Raw genomic sequence first — 19,610 nt, 5'->3', positions numbered from 1 at the left:
GGATGCAATAATCATTCCAGGGAAAATCAAAGAAGTACTGCTTGAGGGTCTCCCAATCAGCAGCTCCAAAGCACCACAGTGGCCACTTCTTGGGAGGGTACACAGGCCTTATTGGAACAACAGAACAGGTTAAGGTGATAAGGTTGTGACTGGAGGAGCCCAACAGAAAAATAATATTAACACCACAAGCAGGATTAATTGAAAGGAAAAGGTCAAGTATGCTGGAACTCTTTCCAAGGTGGTCTGGGATACCATTAGGATGCTGTACAAGCTGCTCTAGGTCATTAGGATGAAAAAGATGTAGGCTTTTTCACCAGCTGGATCAATAAAAGGAGAGAGGAGGAGAGCCAAAGGTGGTGGTGTAGCCTACACCGAAATCACCTTGAATGGAGATTTCAGAGAAAGGGGAAATTGATAGAACGTGTTCCATTTTAGATGTAAAAGAGTCAAAGAATTTTTCATAGTCAGTAATATTAGGGGATAAGCACTGACATATTTAATCAAATAATGACAGCCTGAGCCAGGGGATAGGGAATTCAAAAGATTCAAGTTCAGAAACATGAGAGCAAGATACTCGTAAGTTGTTGCGAACATTTACACAACAGCCACCTTTGGCTTTGAAGTGAGTATAGAGAAAGTAGGAAGATGCAGAGCAGAGCTGCAGTCAGTCACCTCATACATTTGTCTCAGTAAATAAGAAAAGGTGAGGTTTCGAAGAAGAGGGGTGGTGCTCAAGAAAGAAAAAATTAGAAGAAAGCCCGTGAATGTTGCAGAAATGAACAAGAAGTGAGTCAGCCAGTGGTTCCAAGCATTTCTCTTGGCCCTCAGCGGGAGAGGGGCGGATGGTGGGGGCTTATATGGTCCCCCTGCTTGGGAACTCCAAAGCTGGGTGTTGAGATGCCATTGTTTTTTTTTAAGAAAGGGAAGTGTGGTGAGTAATGTGCATGTTGTTTGGTGCTGAAAGTTGAAGAAAATTGTATTGGAAGAGTATGCTGGCCAACTCTCTGTCTTACTGAAACACTGAACAAAGTTCAGGAAAAGGGGGATGGTCAGAAATTAGTCCTATGGGGTGAGGAAATGAGAGCTCCAGCTCTATCATCAGCTTTCCATCCACCCTGGGAATACTGCCCTTTTCAACTGGTGCTCTCTGGACTCCTTCTCATTTCAGTCCGCACCACTTCCTCTTCCTAAGCTCCAATTTCTTTCTTATCTCATTATTATGCTTATTTAACTACATTCAACCCTAGTACCTAGTTCATCTGACCTACTCCTCACTTACAACTCACGTCACCTTTCTTCATCTCACTTCACTCACCTTACTTCATATCACCTTCCTTTCTCCACCCCTCACCTCACATCATCCACTACACCTACCCTTTCCTCAAGCCTCACCTCCCCCCACTTCACTCCCCTCCTCACCTTACCTCACCTAGCCTCCACTTCTCCTTCCTCATTTCACCTACCTCATCTCATTTCACCTCCTCTCCCCTCACTTCACCCAATCTCCCCTTCCTAGCCCTTACTTCACCTACCTCATCTCATTTCTCTTTCCCTTCCCTAACTTCACCTAACTCACCTCACTTCCGCTTCTCTCCTCTCATTTCACTCACCTCACATCATCTCATCTCACCTCACCTCCCCCTCCTCCCCGTCACTTCACTCATCTCACCTTACCTTACAGGAAAACCCTACTACCTTCCAACCACACAGAGATCATCCCGCTGACTTCACCCGATTTTATGTCTGGTTTGGAGAGAAAATATTCCATGTTTGTTCTTCAGCGCTAATATGAAGACTAGAAACTGCGCTGGAATAAGTTGTACTCCCAGAGAACAAGAATAAGCCAAGAACAAGAAAAAAAAAAACAGCAAAAACAAAAGCTTTTCATCTTTTTGTGTTCCATTATAATTATTCCACTCGGCTGTTTTATTACCCCCCCCCCTGAATATAAATGACATTTATATTAGTTTATTTTTTGCTCTACACAGCCGTTTTAATAAAGTACATTCTAGCCTATATATGATGGTTTACTTACACTCAGTCAGGCGATTTTTTTGTGTTGCAGGGACGGCTCATTCAGTATTATCACTGTCTATCCTGCATCGCTTAGTCATTTTACAGCTTCACATCCACGCCCACACCAGCAGACTAAGCCGTTGCCGCAACACACAGAATACCGCCAAATGTGTTTCTGGTGGAGCGCTCTACGGAACATCCTGTATTTTGGACGAGAGAGGTAAGATACAGCATTCATTAACTCTTCAGTATCACAGATGGTGATAGCCTAAGAAAAATGGAAAATGCATCACCGTAGAGAAGCGGCAGCATTTAAGGGAGCTTGCAGATTTTTATGTGCTCGACTCTGGACACAGACTTAAAGACCCGTTCCCTGAGGCCCAATAGTCTTCCTACGTACCATGCACCTCCACGTGTGGCCACTTCGGCGCTAACACCCACCGTCTATAATGAACACATGTTAAGGCCATCTAATAGGTCACTTACTAAATGGCTTAGCACTCAGGCTCCTATGGCTCCCTCTCAACTGAATAAAATCGTCTGGTGTCAAAAAGGAAAGAATTCGCGACTTCCTTCGATTGTGGGACTTTTAATAAAAAACAATAATTACACTTACAGGCTCTAGTGGCACATTCTGCTGTATAAAATCGCTAGTCATTGGACAGAATTGAATACGGTACTAGTCTTGGGCCCGTAATTTCGTCGGTTAAGGAAGATTCCTAAACACCACCTCCAAAACGATTTAGTTTTGCTTATTACATCTTACTGTCCTCTTCTGTGTTGCTTAAATCCTTCTAATATTACCATAATCTCCATAAATAAAGTACAAAAGGATATTCACCAACCATATCCAAAATTAAATTCCTATGGAATTGGTGTTAGGGAGCTTCCTTACTCGACTCTGATCATAGACAGAGTTAGACTGTCCAGGTAACATCATATCACACCTCCAGTCAGTCACCATATAGGTTTTCGAAACAGTTATCATCATCATCATCAACAATAACAACAATAACAACAACAACAACAGTTATCACCGATTTCATTACAAATCATCATCATCACCATCATCAAGAGCAACAACAGTTATCATCAATTTCATTACAAATCATCATCATCATCATCACCATCACCATCATCAACAGCACTTCCTTATTTCTCATACACACAAAAAAGGCAGGATAAGTAGGTTGATTCGTAAACCAATAAATATTCATCACTGTCCACACTTTTCCCTAACTTATAAATATCTAATGCCTATATTCCCAGGGCTAAAGTTTCCCTACACCGCCCCTACATCACCATAAAAGTGAGCTCAGCATCCCATCTAAGTCTCACCAAAATATAGGCTGACACTAATCTTATGTCGGCTTTCTCATCTATTTTACCACTAACGACTAAACTTAGCTAAGAGTTCCTGGGGCAAAAACATTAACCCATGCTCGTTAATAATGGAGTTTATATAAAATGAAATATGTAATGATTTAGTTCTAGGTTTATGGTGTCACTTATGCTTCTGTTAAATGTGTTTGACTTTTTACTAATATATACTGGTTAGAGAAATTGTTTGCTGTCTGAAGCGACGTGAATTCGATGCCAGGCTGGGTCAGGGGACAGATTAATTGCCTAAATATCGTTAAAAACACACGACTGATCCTCTTCTAGACCCAGCGACACATTAAAAAAAATTCCGTAAATACCATGACAGGTGAATGAGACATCCCCAGCGTGCATTCATAATAGATGCTGGATATTGTCATTGACGGACATGGCAGTATACATAATGGAGGGATAGTGGAAAATGGTCTGGGGATGAATACTGAATATGCCTGGAGATTCTTGGGCTGAAAAGAGTAAGATAATTCCTTGGCCATTGCGACCTATTTCATATTATTTTCTTGTTACTCTTAAATAGGTTTTATTACCCGTCCCCGCCCCGGAGTGGCTCGGGGACGGATATTGTTTTCACTCGGTTTGTCTGTCTGTTTATTTGTTTGTTTCTTTGTTTGTCTTTCTGGCTGTCTGTCTGTTAACAACTTTACGCGAAAACCACTGGTGCGATTTTGACTAAAATTACAGGGATGGTGGGCTGTGACCCTCTGATCACCTGATTAAATTTTGGGCCAAACTGGGCCAAGGTCTAGGCTGTAAGCCCCCCCCCCCCCCCCAAAAAAAAGGGAGGCAGGTAAAAATTGGTTTTTCGCCATATCTCCTTTCAGATTAGTCATATCGACATGAAACTAAAACCTAAAGGTGCATCTTTCAAATTTGCATCCTATAATATACCTCATTAAATCAGGGGGGTCACCCAACAGTTGGCGGTAGGGGGGTCAATGTCAGGTGGGTCGGGCCTAAAATTTGAAATGGGCAGAAAATCGTCAGTTTTCACCCGAGATACTCCAAATCTGTTATGTGACATCTTTGACTAGATATCCTGTTGTGTTTAAACGCCAACATTAAAATGACCGCCGGGAACTGGTTTGCTGTGCCTTCGCACCGCTTCTTGTTTAGAATTAATGAAGGATGTATCTATTGTCAGTCTTCTTTCGTCTGATAGAACTGGGTCACTCTCACAGCTTGACTGCTAAGTTGTGGTTGCGTGAAATTCAGTGAACCTTAGTTATGAGGTAGGAGTGAGTCTTCTTGATTATTAGTCAAATGTATCCTTCAATCTGACTGCACTTGGCCATCAACTGAATTGAGAAGAGTTAGAGATCTTTGTTAGATGAAAACAGACTTTAATCCATTTAGTTCGATGAGTTTATCTTTGTCTTAGAGATCTCTGTCAGAGGAAAACAGACTTTAATCCATCTAGTTCGATGAGTTTTTCTTAGAGGTCTTTGTCAGATGAAACAAACAGACTTTAATCCGTCTAGTTCGATGAGTTTATCTTTGTATAAATACGATCAACAGGAATTAGCAATAATGAAACATATCTGACGACCTGTGAGTAAAAGGATGAACAGATAAAGAATCAATTGGGAAATCATGAGAAAGGCCTTCGTTATGCAGTGGGTAGTTTGAGGATGATGTTGATAATGACGTTTGCTTTTATATAAACTTAATGTACTTGTGACTAAGCTATTCATATGCTGTAAATACTCGTTCTTGAACATATATTTTTACTGTCATATTTACCATCTGGTTCTCGGTTAATTGAAGGAAAAGTTACATGTTAACTCCGAGGACATCGTTTACAATAAATTCTTATCTCATGATTATATTCTGCTTTGCAGAAATTTTTTGAAATCATTGGACAGCCTTAATAAGAACATAAGAAAAGAGGATAACTACAGAAAGACAGTTAACCCATGTTTGGCGGCTCTCATATGAGTGGGAGTAGTTTAATACGGTCGAGTCCACACTAAATGCTTACAGGCTCAGGTGGGAGTTCAGCATCATTATAACCAATAGTCGTTCTCCCACACCCACTCACATCCGATGGGGACACTTACTTGAGTTACAGTGATGCAAAATTCCTACCCTCTCCAGCAAGCATTTGGTATTGACTTAGAGCAGACAGGGACATTAAAGCAGAGGACTCTGATTAGACCCTTTATGATCACGTTCTCCTCCCATCTGTACTGAATCGTTTGGTAACAAATAGTATATATTAGAAAAAGTCTTCCTAATGAAAGGGCTAAAGATTCATTGCTACTTGCAAATTTGATTTGTCAGTTTCCCTTAACTATTTAAGATTCCGATGACGCATTTTGGAGTCATTTCAAATCCAACCTCAGAGATTCTGATGACGAATTTATTCGTCATTTTAAGGTACTTTTATAAAATATTCACCAACATCAAGTTTACGCATCATAACAAAGAAACTCGGGCATGATATAGCGGAATGCTTTCTCTGTGCTTTTGCATGGTTTAACCCAGATTTACATGTCTTTACTAGCCTTTCTTTGGCCACATATTGAGAAATTTTGGTTTTCATCAAACTTTAACTTGTCATTATGACTTTATTTTCTTTGTTTTTCCTTTTTAGAACATACTACGATACAGTACAATTAGTCAGCATCGAAATAACACCAACAACCAGCATCGTATAATAAAAGGAGTATTTACACTGACCGATCAAAAAATAAATAAATAAAAAAAATGCGGAGTGAATATGCAGCCAAAAATAATAAAAAATAGTGCATATTTTTCCTTTCGCTTTACCGTGCAATGAAATGCAGAAATAACCATAATCTATGTATCACCGTAAAGGCAATCTATTGTAGTTTTGCATGGTTTAAACCATATATATATATATATATATATATATATATATATATATATATATATATATATATATATATATATATATATATATAATTTTTTGTCGAATATTATTCCACGGCAAGGAATAAATTTTTTGGTTTTCGTCTAACTTCAACCCGTCATTTTGGATTGGCTTTTTATGTTCTTTATTTTCCGTTTTTGAACATTCTACAATAAAATACAACTATTCAGCTTTAAAATGACACCTAAACCAGCATTCTATCATGAAAAGTGTGTTTACACAGAGCGAACAAAACAGAATATCGCGGCGCAAAGATGTGGATCAGCGCGAGGGCGGCTGAGTCCAACACAGACATAGTCTGCCCGGCCCAGAAACCTGATAAAGTCTATGTAATGGAAAACCTAACGCTCCATTGCTACTAGCAAAGCTGATTTACCGATTTCCCATAATATACAATATCAGTTGTATGGAAAAAGTTGTGATATTAGAGAAAAAATCCCTGACATACAATAACGGTTGTTTGCCATCAAATAATTAGTCTCTTCAGACCACTGACAGAACTTATACTTTACTCCTGTTACAACCAAGTGATTTTACTCACCCTGCAAGACACTGTTCAAGCGTGAGAGATTAAATATGGCTTTCATAAAGCCCTTGTCACTGCAGTGTTCTTCTGAACTAAACAGAAGTTTGGTAGCAGTAAGAACAAGGTCAAGCACTCACATTATAGTTTTGACTTTGCCCTGTGACCTTGACCCTCGTCGATCGTTCTCAAAATCGAATCTCTTCATCGTAACATTACCCTGAATCCAAAAACAAAGTTTAGTCGAAATCACACCGAAACTGTTTAAGTTAACCTTGCCATGCGACCCTGACTTTAGCCTTTCTTTGACATTAAACCGACTGGTTTAAAATTCTATAATTATTCATTCACGTCTTACTCTGACCCTTCCACAATATTTGATTTAATTTGCACAAAAACTGTTTATGTTGACCTAGCCAAGTGACCTTGATCTTTGACCTTACCCTTTGTCTGTTCTAAAAAAAGAATCCTCCCCTTTTGCCTTATCTTCAACTCCTCTGCCAAGTTTGATCGAAGTCGAATAAAAGCTGTTTAAATTTACCATGCCCTTGTACCTTGACGTCTGACCAATTGTTCTAAAAACATCTGGCTTACTCCCTAGCTGAACCTTAACATTTCTACCAAATTTGGCTAAATTAAGATCAAAACTGTCTACTTTGCTAACCATCACTCACATACGACGAACTCTGATCTTGCTCCGTGGGACATAAATTTCAATAATTGTTTTCAAAATTAGCTCACATTGTTCTCACAATAAAATACACCATTTCACGAAAAAGGTCCAGAGCAAACAAAAAATATTTCAGGTGATTTTTACTTTATTTTAGGGCAACGTTTAACCTAACCTTGTGAACCTGACCTTGACATACTGTAGTGTTCTCAAAAGCAAAGAATTTCCTCGTTGAGTAACCCTGGACCATTTCACCGAGTCTGGTTGAAATTGGATGAAGCTTTTTGAGTTAATTTCTTCTCTCTCTCTCTCTCTCTCTCACACACACACACACACACACACACACACACACACACACACACACACACACAAACACATCGAGTAAAACATAATTCCAGCTCTTCGAGTGGGTATAACATTCTATCAAACACGTCATCGTATTGCAACATATACGCCTGATTTGCCAGTCTCTCCTAATTCACAAAGTTGTGGCATTCTGGACGAAATCCCTGACGTGTAATGAGGACCGTCCGTCACCAAGTATTTCACAGTAGTTCTCCCTCCCTCGTATGCCACCGCTGTGAATCACCTCGCCATTAAACCGCCCCCTAACTTTTCACGCAATTGACTTTTATCTGCCTTTGTGGGTTTCATCAGCAGCCCCATTGTTCCCTCACCTCCCACCATTCCCCTCCACCCCTCTCCTCCCTTCCTTCAGCCGCCCCCGCTGCAACTACCCACACCCGCCACATTTGACGCATATTTAGGTCACATATGTGATTTTCCAGGCGGAAATAATAAGTTAATTCTTTCAACCTCTTCTGTCAAATATATATATATATATATATATATATATATATTTAAATTCTGGCGAACGTCAGACGATCTCACTTAATTTAAGGGAGACCACGGGCAAAGAAGGAATTAGAAGCAATCTCAATAAACACTTTTAGGGGTACGACGAGAAAAATTATTATATATTCCTGAATGAATGCGGTGTTTGACTATATATATGTGTAATTTTACTGCAGGACTGAAGCCTCTCCTTGGAGGGAGGGTGGTTGTTAGAATTAATCCTTTCCATGCTCGTCAGGTATGAATGGGGATGGTGATTTGTAGGAAGAGTAAAGTATAATGAATTCGAAGTGTTATTATGCCAGTGCTTGTGAAGGTTAGTATATGTCATAGGTAAAACTGGTAAGTTGCAATCATATATAAGGATGTGAAAGGATGTACTACCAACATCAACTTTAAATTTTCACCAGTTCTTAAGCTAGACTCTTAGATTCAACGATCCGAAACCACGAGTTGATTATGCGAGAAACCAAAACATTGCAGCTCCGCTTCCGAATATATATATATATATATATATATATATATATATATATATACACACACACACACACACACACACACACACACACACACACACACAGGCTAGGACTACAATAATTGCATTAGATGCCCAGACAGCAAGCAACGCCGTGCCCAAACTTTAATCTTGAAAGTGACCTTTACTGTTGATCAGCCTACACAAACCCAAATAATTCCTTTCCATCCCAGCACACAGGACAAACACAAAGTCTGATGCAAATTGGATGAATTATGATCGAGATTTCGTTGCTCGCTGGCGTTTGTTTGACATGCAGAAAAATTTACTTATTTCATCGCATTCCCTCATCCAATGTTCGTGCAAAGTCTATTCCAAATTGTATCAAATGTCGATGAGAAAAAGCGCGCTTGTTATATGCGTCCACGGTGCTGCTCCATGAAACCGTCATAGAAAGAGAGTGAATGAAATGAACATGAAATCGACAGGAATGGTTTGGATGATATGGGATGTTAGTGGGTGGTAGGGATGAGGCAGAAAAGCATCCTTGTGAGAATGGATGACGTAGGATTAGTGATTTGAGTGCAGTGAGGGTTTATTTGTAAGTATTCCCCAAGAATGGAGGTGTCTAGTGGGGGGGGGGTAAAGAAATAGACAAAGGGAATTAACAGCTTAATGGGAGGGGAGGGGTTTTTGCTGGGGGAATGGGTTAAAAATGAGAGTATTATAGTGAAAATAGGCGCTGTAGGCTCAATGGCTTGAGTGCAGTTCAGTTCACTCCCCTCCCAAATAAAAAAGAACACGGTAAGCTCGCCTGTCTCTCATTGGCCGGTGTCTTAGGATGCAGGCAATAGCGCGGCATCCCAACATTTAACCATGATCTTTAACAGTTGATCGTTCTGCACTGAAATCGAATCGCATTGATACTGTATGTGCCAAGCTTGATTCAGACCGGTTCGGGCAATGGAGGGGTATTTTTTCAACGCCGATGAATATATATACAACATACATGCATCATGTTACAAACATACGTAGATAGAAGCCGACTTGATTATAAAACTACGCCTCCCCTGCCGCTAACAGCACCACCAACATCACAACTACCACCACTATGACAACTGCCACCACCACCACCACCAACAACAGCTACAACTATTAACTACTATTACTACTGCTACTACTACTACTACAACTACTAATGATGATAATAATTTTTTTTTACAAAAATCACCCCCATCCATTTGGGAGTTATACTGCGATACTCAAAATCAACTGTTATAATACTGTTCACCATTTGGAGCCGTAATGTGCAGGTTATTACCAAAGCCCTTGTCCCATATTCAAGTTCATCCTCGAGAACGGCCCCAGTCACCACGATCTTACCCTCGAGGTATGATCTTGGTGAAATGCCACGATCATAATATGATCGTGTCATTATAGTCAGGGAGTAACTTCAGGCTATCGTGCAAAAAATGAGGTTTTGTTGGACCCGACAGATAAACTTTTTGCAGTGCCTTAGCTAAGGATATCTAAGGTGTATCGAAAAGTAAGATACCTTTCAAAATTGCATTGCGAAACAATTTTTTGAAGCGTTTAATGTGAACATCCCGATTTTCCCTCCAAATTACAAATTTGCTAAAAACTTAACTTTGAATGATCAGATCAAGCTCAAAGTTGGTCCACTACCGCCGATTGGACTGTTAATACGACATATAAAATTGCAAAAGGACATATGAATTACAACACAAGTTATGCCGGCATATCTGTATGACATGCAAATGTTAGAAGTCACTCATCCGGATGTTTTCCAGAAGTTTTCTGAGGGACAATTTACTGTGCGTCAATCAGAAAGGGCCTTCTGTGGAACACGGACCGAGCTAGCACTGGAACAGACATACAATAGGAAAGGAAAGACATCTTTATTTAAAGGCATCTCACAAAACCAAGCTGCTCGTGACAAATATATCAAGGCCACACCAATATTAACCAAAGATTCAGAAGCAGTGAAAAGTATGGTTCACATAGATGGGACATCTGGAAGCCATCATGGAAGTTCAAATAAATGCATGAGGATGGTGATTTGATTGAAAAGGTGAAGCACATAGTTTCAACTGCGGTGATTAATCCATTTGCTTCTATGAATATCACTGATCTGGTGAACATTGCTACTGGAGAGAAAAATCCATCAAATGATATCATCTTTGCAAAGGTAAAAGGCATTGCAGGAATGAGAAAAGTTCAAAAAACAGGATCTGCAAAGATTATTCCTCCAGAGATCCAACTCTTTCCACAGCAAAAGAAAACCGGTCTGAACAAAAAACAAACAATTCTGAAAGTTTACCAAGAAGAATCAGCAGTCACAAGAACTTTATGCTTCATACAGAAGAGTGATGAAGCGACTCGAAGGGAAGCATTTTCACATGAATGGATACCTTATCCAAGCTCACTGTTTCAACCTGATCCCAAGTTTCCAAGAGGCTTTGCCATGACCAAAGGCAATAAGTGCGATTTTATTGCACACCTCGTGACTGAAAGTGATGGAGTCACCCAAACAGACATGTTGCCTGCATCTGAGTTACCAGCTGTTTAAATAATTGATGCCATGGCATTTATATAGAGGTTCCAAACCCTTAGTGCTAAAACCTTTGGTAATTTAGTCGAACGATATGAAGCAAAGATAATGGAAATGAAGCCAAAAGGAGTCAAAGCAATCCATTTTGTTGGCAATCGTTATGATTTTTCAAGTGAAAAATGTTTTAAGGCTGATGAAAGAATTCTTCGCGGAAACACCAGCACACCACAATTTTTACCAGCAGGAAATGTTAGCATTCCCAACAGGAAAGTCCTTATGAAAAGTTCTAGGAACAAGCCTAGTGGGAAAAAAAACAAAAAAACAAAAAAAACATGCCAAATGGTATCGCCCTTGTCCTTGGTGGTACATTTTCCAGCAAAGATACGACTGTAAGGATTAGCAGAGGCAGTGTTCATGAAACTGAAGAACTCAGATGTGAAGAACACGAAGAATCGGATACCCGTATAATAGCTCATCTTGCGTATGCAACTACAGTAGACTTCATGAACGGTCACGTGCTGTAGTCCAAACAACAGACACAGACATTGTTGTCCTGTCCATCATTACTGTCATTTACAGTCCATGACAGAAATATGGATCCAGAAGCTGGATTAGTATTTATCAGTGCATGAACTTGTACAGTTGTTGTCACATTAACACCAAACAGAAAAACAGACCCTTGCACGTGCACTGAAATTCGCTTACGTGCTTTCTGGAGGTGACAACATGAGCTACGTTTACCTTCGTGGAAAAAGGAAGGCAGCCAAGATAGCTTTACAGAAAACTGGACAGTTTTCAGAGATATCATGTTACGGTGAAAGTGGTGCTGAACTGGATCTACCAGACGGCATTGTTAAAGAAGCAAGAGCTTTTATGGTCAGTCTTTATGTTGCCGAGACATTTGAAGACCTAAATATGTTGAGGGAACATGCATTTGCATCAAGTAGAACAGATCTGCGAAACTTACCTCCTACTGAAGATACTTTTCATCAGCATTTAATTCGTGCACTGTACCAACTTATTGTTTACAAGCGAGCCAACATGTGCAAATTGTCTCTGCCGCCTGCCACCCAGTATATCAGATGAGTTGTCAGTGGCATACTACAACCCATAATGATGACCAAACCAGCAAAACCAGCATCAACAAAACCAGCTTCTTGCAGGTGCAAAGTATCAAAGGTGCTTACGTAACTACCTATGCGCAAAAGCACAGGTACCCTGCTATATAGGATGTACATGTCTTGGTAGAGCTGATAAGTGCTTACGCACTGAGGCCAAAGAATCATCTGAAGATGAAGATTTGTTCATTTGAGATGATGTCATTACCTTTTTTTTCATATTCAGTTATATCTCTAGCATACCATAGCAAAGACATAAGATAGTCACCCGTTTGGTAAAGTCTGTTCATGTTATACAGATAACAAAGTTCTGTGTCTGTGACAATAGTCATATGATGATTCACTTTTAGAGTGTCTCTTATTTGAGATAATGTAATTATAATTTTCATATTCAGATATATTTTTTAAGTTATGAAAATCTCAAGGAAACTCACGCACTAAGGAAAAGTCAGTTCAAGTTATTGGCTACAGTTAGCAAAGTTCTGGGACTGAGATAATAGTCAGTTGATTCACTTTATGAGCCTGTGTTGCCATAGGTATAATTACTAATGTATTTCTCTGTTGAAGAGTGCTGTGACGCGGCTGAAAAATGGGAAAACAGCTGGGGTTGATGAGGTATATGCAGAGTTGCTTAAGTGTAGTGGAGAGAGTGGAATGAAGTGCTTGTTGGAGATATGTAGGAAGGCATGGATGAGTGAAACTGTGCCTGCAGAGTGGAAAAAGGCTGTGAAAGTACCCCTGTACAAAAATAAAGGTGAGCGAATTGAGTGCAAGAATAATTGTGGCATAAGTTTATTGAGTGTGGTAGGGAAGGTATATGGAAGAATTATTAGAGAGAAAGTAAGCGAGATGTAAGAAGTCCTAGTGAGTGATGAACAGGGTGGCTTTAGGAGTGGCAGAGGATGTGTGGATCAAATATTTGCAGTGAGACAGATAGCAGAGAAGGCTTGTGAGAAGGATCATAAGGTGTTTATGGCATTCATGGATCTGGAAAAAGCATACGACAAAGTAGACAAAGAAGGATTGTGGAAAGTTTTGCACATGTGCGGTGTAGATGGTAAGCTGTTAGGTGCTGTCAAGAGTTTTTATGATGGTAGCGAAGCATGTGTAAGGGTTAATGGGAAGCTAAGTGAATGGTTCACGATCGGTGTGGGCGTGCGACAAGGTTGTGTGATGTCCCCATCGTTGTTCAGTATACAGTATATATGGATGGGGTGATGAGAGAAGTAAAAACAAGAGTAATGGAGAGAGGGATGGGGTTGGTAATGAATGGTGATGGATGGAATATCTCAAATTTGTTGTATGCTGATGATGCAGTACTGTTTGCAAGTACAGGACAAGAACTTTGTAGGCTGGTGCAGAGTTTTGCTGATGTCTGTGAGCGTCGTGCCTTGACAGTAAATGTAGAAAAGAGTAAAGTGATGGTTACTGAGAGAGAAGGTGACTCCCAGTGTGATGTTACAGTGAATGGAAAGAGACTGGAATTGGTGAGAGAGTTCAAATACCTGGGTACAGCGATAGAAAAGAGGAAAATGTGCAAAAGAAATTGAAAGTAGAGTGACACAAGGAAGTAAAGTAACTGGTGCAATGAAGGCCTTGATAAGAAAAAGAGGCTTGAGTGTTGCAGCTGCACGAGGCTTACATGCGGGAGTGTTAGTGTCAACATTAACATATGGATGTGAGACTATGGTGTGGCATGAAAATGAAAAGTCAAGAGTAAGAGCAGTGGACATGGGACTGCTGTGGAATGTATGTGGATTACAGAGGGTGGATAGGATACTATATAATGTGATTCGTGAAAGGTGTGGAGTGAGGAAGTCGGTGGACACCAGAGTCGAAGAGAGTGTACTGAGATGGTATGGTGATGCGGAGAGAATGGATAAAAATAGGGCCTGAGCGAATTTGAAGGAGGGAGGAGGCGAGGTAGGCCAAGGAGAAGGTGGAGAGATATGGTGGATGAGTGTGTGAAGTAGAGAGGTTTGGAAGTCAGTGAGGCAAGGGAACTGACAAGAGATCGAGCTGGCTGGATGAATGTTGTGAGGAGAAGTACATGATCAGGGATTTTGGCACCCCTTTTTAACGTGGCAGTGTTCGGATTGACTCTATCGGATACGTTTATGTGAAGCTACAGAACCTGGTGAATGTTTTTGGCATATCCGATAGAACCAGGATTCCGGGGGCTTGAATGATGAGTGAATGGAAGCGTGGCCCATTAGATTGGGTAAATTTGGGCTGTCTGGACATTGCTACTCCTCACTCTGTCCTTGGGTGGGAAAGGAGGTCCGGATGATGATGATGATAATTTCTCTGTTCAAAGAACATCAGTAGTTTGACATTTTTTGATGAAAGAAGTGATACAATGTACCTGGTAGTTATTTTAGACATCAGTCAGAGACATGTATATTTTGTTCAGTAAATCTCATACTTCCGTGTGTATTTTTTCAATAAAATATGAAAAAATATTTTTTTTAAAGAACTACCATCTTGCAGTAGGTTTAATGAAAGGATATTTTGTGCAATCAAGCTGCAAAATTAATACTGTGAGGTTATGGCACTACTGTGAACATATAAAGTGTTTCTTACTTGAACGCTTTTGACAAGAAGAGTCACTTCTAAACTGTGCTTCATTTTATGGATTTTGCAATGAGATTTTTATTAGTATCTTATAATCCCGTGCTCCTGGAATGTTACAGATTACATAAATGTTAGATGCAAAAGCTTATCTTTCAGTGCCACTTTTTTCAAAATTTGAGGGGCTGGCTCCCTGGCTAATACCTCAAACGGTAGGCCTAAACGGCCATTTCACGACACAGTCACGTTAGTGCTAAGACACACAAAGACTTTGCTATGACAACCCACGACAAGGTAAGACACGCTAAGACACGCTAAGTCACAGCTAAGACAACGACGGTACCATCACGACATGTCATGTTCTTGTCGGCGCCCACGCTGACAATTTTTGAACATTCCCAAAATTGTCGTAGTGCGCCAAGAACCGTGAAGAATGACCAAGGTCTCCACGTCAGTGCTACGTCATCGCTGTCATGCCACATTACTCATGACGACATGCGGCGACACACGACGACATGAAGATCGTGGAGTGTCGTGGGAAAGTTCCTGACAGTGGAACATAGGCCTAACCTTCATATTACAGTCTGTTGGCCCCAAGCACGCCAACGGCTCTGGTTACCAACCATCTACGCCTACTTTTATTACTTTGTTTATATTCATTAACATTACAGCATTAAAGACATTAATCTATTGGAGTCACTGGTCTATGTGACTCGACCACAGAAGCTTCGTAATCCATACCCGCGATAGAGACAGGCCTGAGGCCTGATAGGCTTGTTCCCCTGAGGCATAGGAGAGCAAACCTCACGAGGAAGAATGATAGTTGACATCTCATCCAGCCCATAACGGAACTCTGAGGTTGCTGCTCTTTCCCAGAAAGAACCTCTGTCAGTCTCGAGTAGAATCTCCCTGTCACTGGGCCCATCCCACCTGAGGTTGTGAGCACAAGAGCAGTGAATCGACCGTGGTCCACATGTTGGATCCTTTCTTGATAGTTTCTGTTTTTTACTTGTTCATTCCTCTTGTATGCAGCCTCGAGAGACAGTTCTCGATGACATGCTGCCATGGGATCAAATATCCTAATGTTGAAAAAAGCCCTCTGCCCACATGTCCAGAAACCTCAAGCAGTGACATCCACTCTTGCATCATGTGATGTATTTTACTTAACTGTGAATAAAGTGCTCACCGTCTGGAGGTAGCAGAGGTGGCTCTGTGGTGACAACATGGCATGTTTCCTGTAGCATTTTCACAGTAAGGTCGAGTACTTCACCAAGTCAAATGCAAACATAGCCTCCATTCTTGCAAACCACTGTATGGTTTGCATCAAAGACAGTGCCACAGGCACATTGTTAAGGTAGGTTCTCTACTGGTCACCCATAAATGGTCAATATACAGTAAATACTGCTCAACCTCATGTCTATAAATAACGAGGCAGAGAGAAATGGCCTTTGAAAACGAAGTGATACGATCATTGGAGCGCATCACTCTCTCCAGAATTTCATGGAAGCGTTCCATAATTCTTTGACCAAAAAGTAGGGGGGCCATTTTTGTCTGTAACTGTACTGTATATGTTTGCGTGTGTCAGCCTTTTGCGCCTAATGGTAGTTCTCCATGCGACACAACTTATGACAAGCTGTTATCAATATCTGAAGTGTGTGGTTATTATTATTATTATTATTATTATTATTATTATTATTATTATTAGAAGAAGAAGAAGCAGAAGAACAAGAACAAGAACAAGAACAAGAACAAGATGAGGAAGGATGATTAAAGCAACGTTTGTGTGAAGCTACAGAATGTGGTGAATGTTTTTGGCGTATCAGATAGAGCCAGGATTCAGGGGACTTGAGTGATGAGTGAATGGAAGCATGGCCCATTGGACTGGGCATATTTATACTGTCTGGATGTGTTATTTCTCACTCTGCCGTATGGTGGGAAAGGAGGTCCGGATGATGATGATAATAATAATAATAATAATAATAATAATGATAATAATAATAACAATAATAACAGCTAGAAAACGAAATTGCCATTAGCAGTTTCAATAACTCACCACATGACAAGCTATCGTAGGATCTGGTGATTTCAACACCCTTTATATAGTGAGCACTTCAAAGCAAAGAGCTGGTGTAGGCCCCCTAGGAGAGTGCCAAACACGTTGGGCGAAGGTGAAAGCAAAAAAAGTCCTTGCAGAGCAAAAATGACAGAGCCCAAACTACTTTCCATTAACCCCTGGGAGATCTCAGAAACTACCAGCCCAAATGGGCTCAAAGTCATTTCAGACCTTCTCCCCGACCTTGGCTACGTCTCAGAAAAATTTCAAGTCTGTACCTATAACGGTTTCTGAGAAGCAGCGAATAGGCTATTTTTGTAGGTTTTTGTCAGTAACTGGAAAACCAGTACTGGGAACTGGATGATAATAAGCCTTATGAAGACGCCAGCTGGGGGACTTAGATGACCAAGTACGATGGCCATAGCTTTGAAACTGAGCGAATACGACGAATTTACTTCTTTGTAATACTACTACTACTACTACTACTACTACTACTACCACTACTACTACTACTACTAATAATAATAATAAAATATAATAATAATAATAATAATAATAATATAATATAATAATAATAATAATAATAATAATAATAATTATATAATAATAATAATAATGATAATGACAATAATAATAACAATCATCATCATCATCATAATAACAATAGTTTGTTCTCTAGTCATATTGTGTAACCACAATAAGGAAGCTTCGCCATTTCTTTTTATTATGGCTTAATGGCCATCGTCCACCGCGGAGAGCATTAGGCCGAAAAAGACTATTTGTCAAAATAAAACACCAGCAGAGCACTACCAGAGCACAAGATGCCAGTCTAAGGGGCCAAGCGAGATGGCAGCAAAACACTAAAAAGCTCATAGATCGGCCAGATGCACCTCCTCCCCCTTGACATTCAGACTGGGTGGAATCCCCTCACCCAGGCTTCCGCCCAGAGCAGATTGTATAAGCTGGAGTAGGTCGTGTCTCAGAGCTGATACAACCGGGTGTGGATGTCGAATGTCAGGAGGTGACGATGGGAAGACACATCTAACCGATCCTTGTAACCCACAACAGGAGGGCAAGATGTGCTGCCTTTCTCTTCCTGAGGAGGGGAGGGCTCATCAACTTCCTCCCCAGCCAAGGAGCCAGTTGACATATCTTCAGCCATGTAGACGGAGGCAGAAGAGTCCCGCCCCTCCTCGGTCATTGAAGCTAGTTGCTGATCTTCAGTGGTAGTCTGTATCATGGTCATGTCCGGAACTGGGTTGAGGATCAATGCGACAATCGTCCGGTTGAGGGGAGCATCCAGCTGCAGCCACTTCCATGGTGCTGTGTGGGGGGCAGCATGCCACGGCAACCATGCCCGTCGCTCCCAGTGGCAGGGGGCAGAATGTACTTTGCAGGCAAAGAACTCTGGGACAGTAAGGTGAGGCAGTCCGTTCTCCTCAAAGATCTTGAAGATGAGAATACATAAAGCCCCCTTATCACCCTCAAAAAAGCCCTCGCCATTCCATGGTGGTGCTTATCACCTTAGGACTCTTAGGACCCCTGGCCTGGCGTCCCATGGCAGCAGGACATTGCCGTGGACGGGCAGAACCCTGCATGGCTACGTCTCCCTGCCCAGTAACATCCCAAGCCTCATGACCCTTGGGAGTCCCCCAAAGACTAAACTCCACTGTGTCACCATCCCCGTGGGAGCATTGGAGGTGCCGTGGGTTTGGTGTAACGACAGCCTGGCAGTGCACGAAAACATCAACGTTAGTATCCTGGTGCTTGATGAAGCTGTACGTCTCCCCAACGTTAAACCAAACCACAGTTCCCCTGATCTTTGTCTGGGCCACCAGAGGCTGATCTGCTTTTTGCCCCCCTCAACAGGTCGCAGACAGTAGAGGAAGATGCGTCATCCATCGCTGCTGGTCGTCCTCTCTCCTCAGTACCATATTGTACATAACGTATGTGTATTACAGACCAAATCTGAAGACCCTAATGTAACTCCTTATGTAACATCACCAAGGGGTCTGTAGACAAAGGTGCCGTAGAATGCATGAGTAAATTGTACGTTTGTTCTAATATCTGCCTAAATGTATGCTTAACTGCAACCAGATATCTTTCATAACATAAGTGGAACCACAGCTATATATATGAAAAGCAGCATCTTTTAAGCTTTTGTGGCTTTCTGTAAAACATGTTGCAATGAAAAAAAAACTGAGCATATTAATTTGGTACTTTCCACTAGGCTAAATGGCAAAATATTAAGTAAAAATTATTCAGCAAACATTTTTATAACAGGATTTTCAACCAAATATCTATATCTCAGTTAGTTTCTAAGATATTTCAGTTTCAAATATGCAGATTTTAGAATACAGTAAAAATGAGTTTATCAGTTTCAAAAATAGGTCAAGGCCATTTACATTTGGCACAAGCATTTGTGTTACCATAGGGGACTTGTATGTGAAATACCATCACGATCGA

The 19,610-nt window shown here is 40.8% G+C and overlaps 1 protein-coding gene across 1 annotated transcript in view; it reads left to right on the top strand.

The window, feature by feature from the left end:
• The first annotated feature begins 18,778 nt into the window (after window positions 1-18,778).
• LOC145391241 (uncharacterized) overlaps window positions 18,779-19,610 on the top strand; it is a 145,231-nt gene continuing 144,399 nt past the window's right edge. Inside the window, exon 1 of the mRNA XM_080265917.1 lies at window positions 18,779-18,922. Within this exon, the coding sequence (XP_080122043.1) occupies window positions 18,779-18,922 (144 nt within the window). The remainder of the gene's footprint in view (window positions 18,923-19,610) is intronic.

This window comes from Coenobita brevimanus, chromosome 2 (genome assembly GCF_032717465.1).
Source record: "Coenobita brevimanus isolate Jiangsu-jjx chromosome 2, ASM3271746v2, whole genome shotgun sequence".
Classification (NCBI taxonomy): Eukaryota; Metazoa; Arthropoda; class Malacostraca; order Decapoda; family Coenobitidae; genus Coenobita; species Coenobita brevimanus.
The sequence above is the reverse complement of the archived record's forward strand: the minus strand, read 5'-3'. Positions and strand labels throughout refer to the sequence as shown.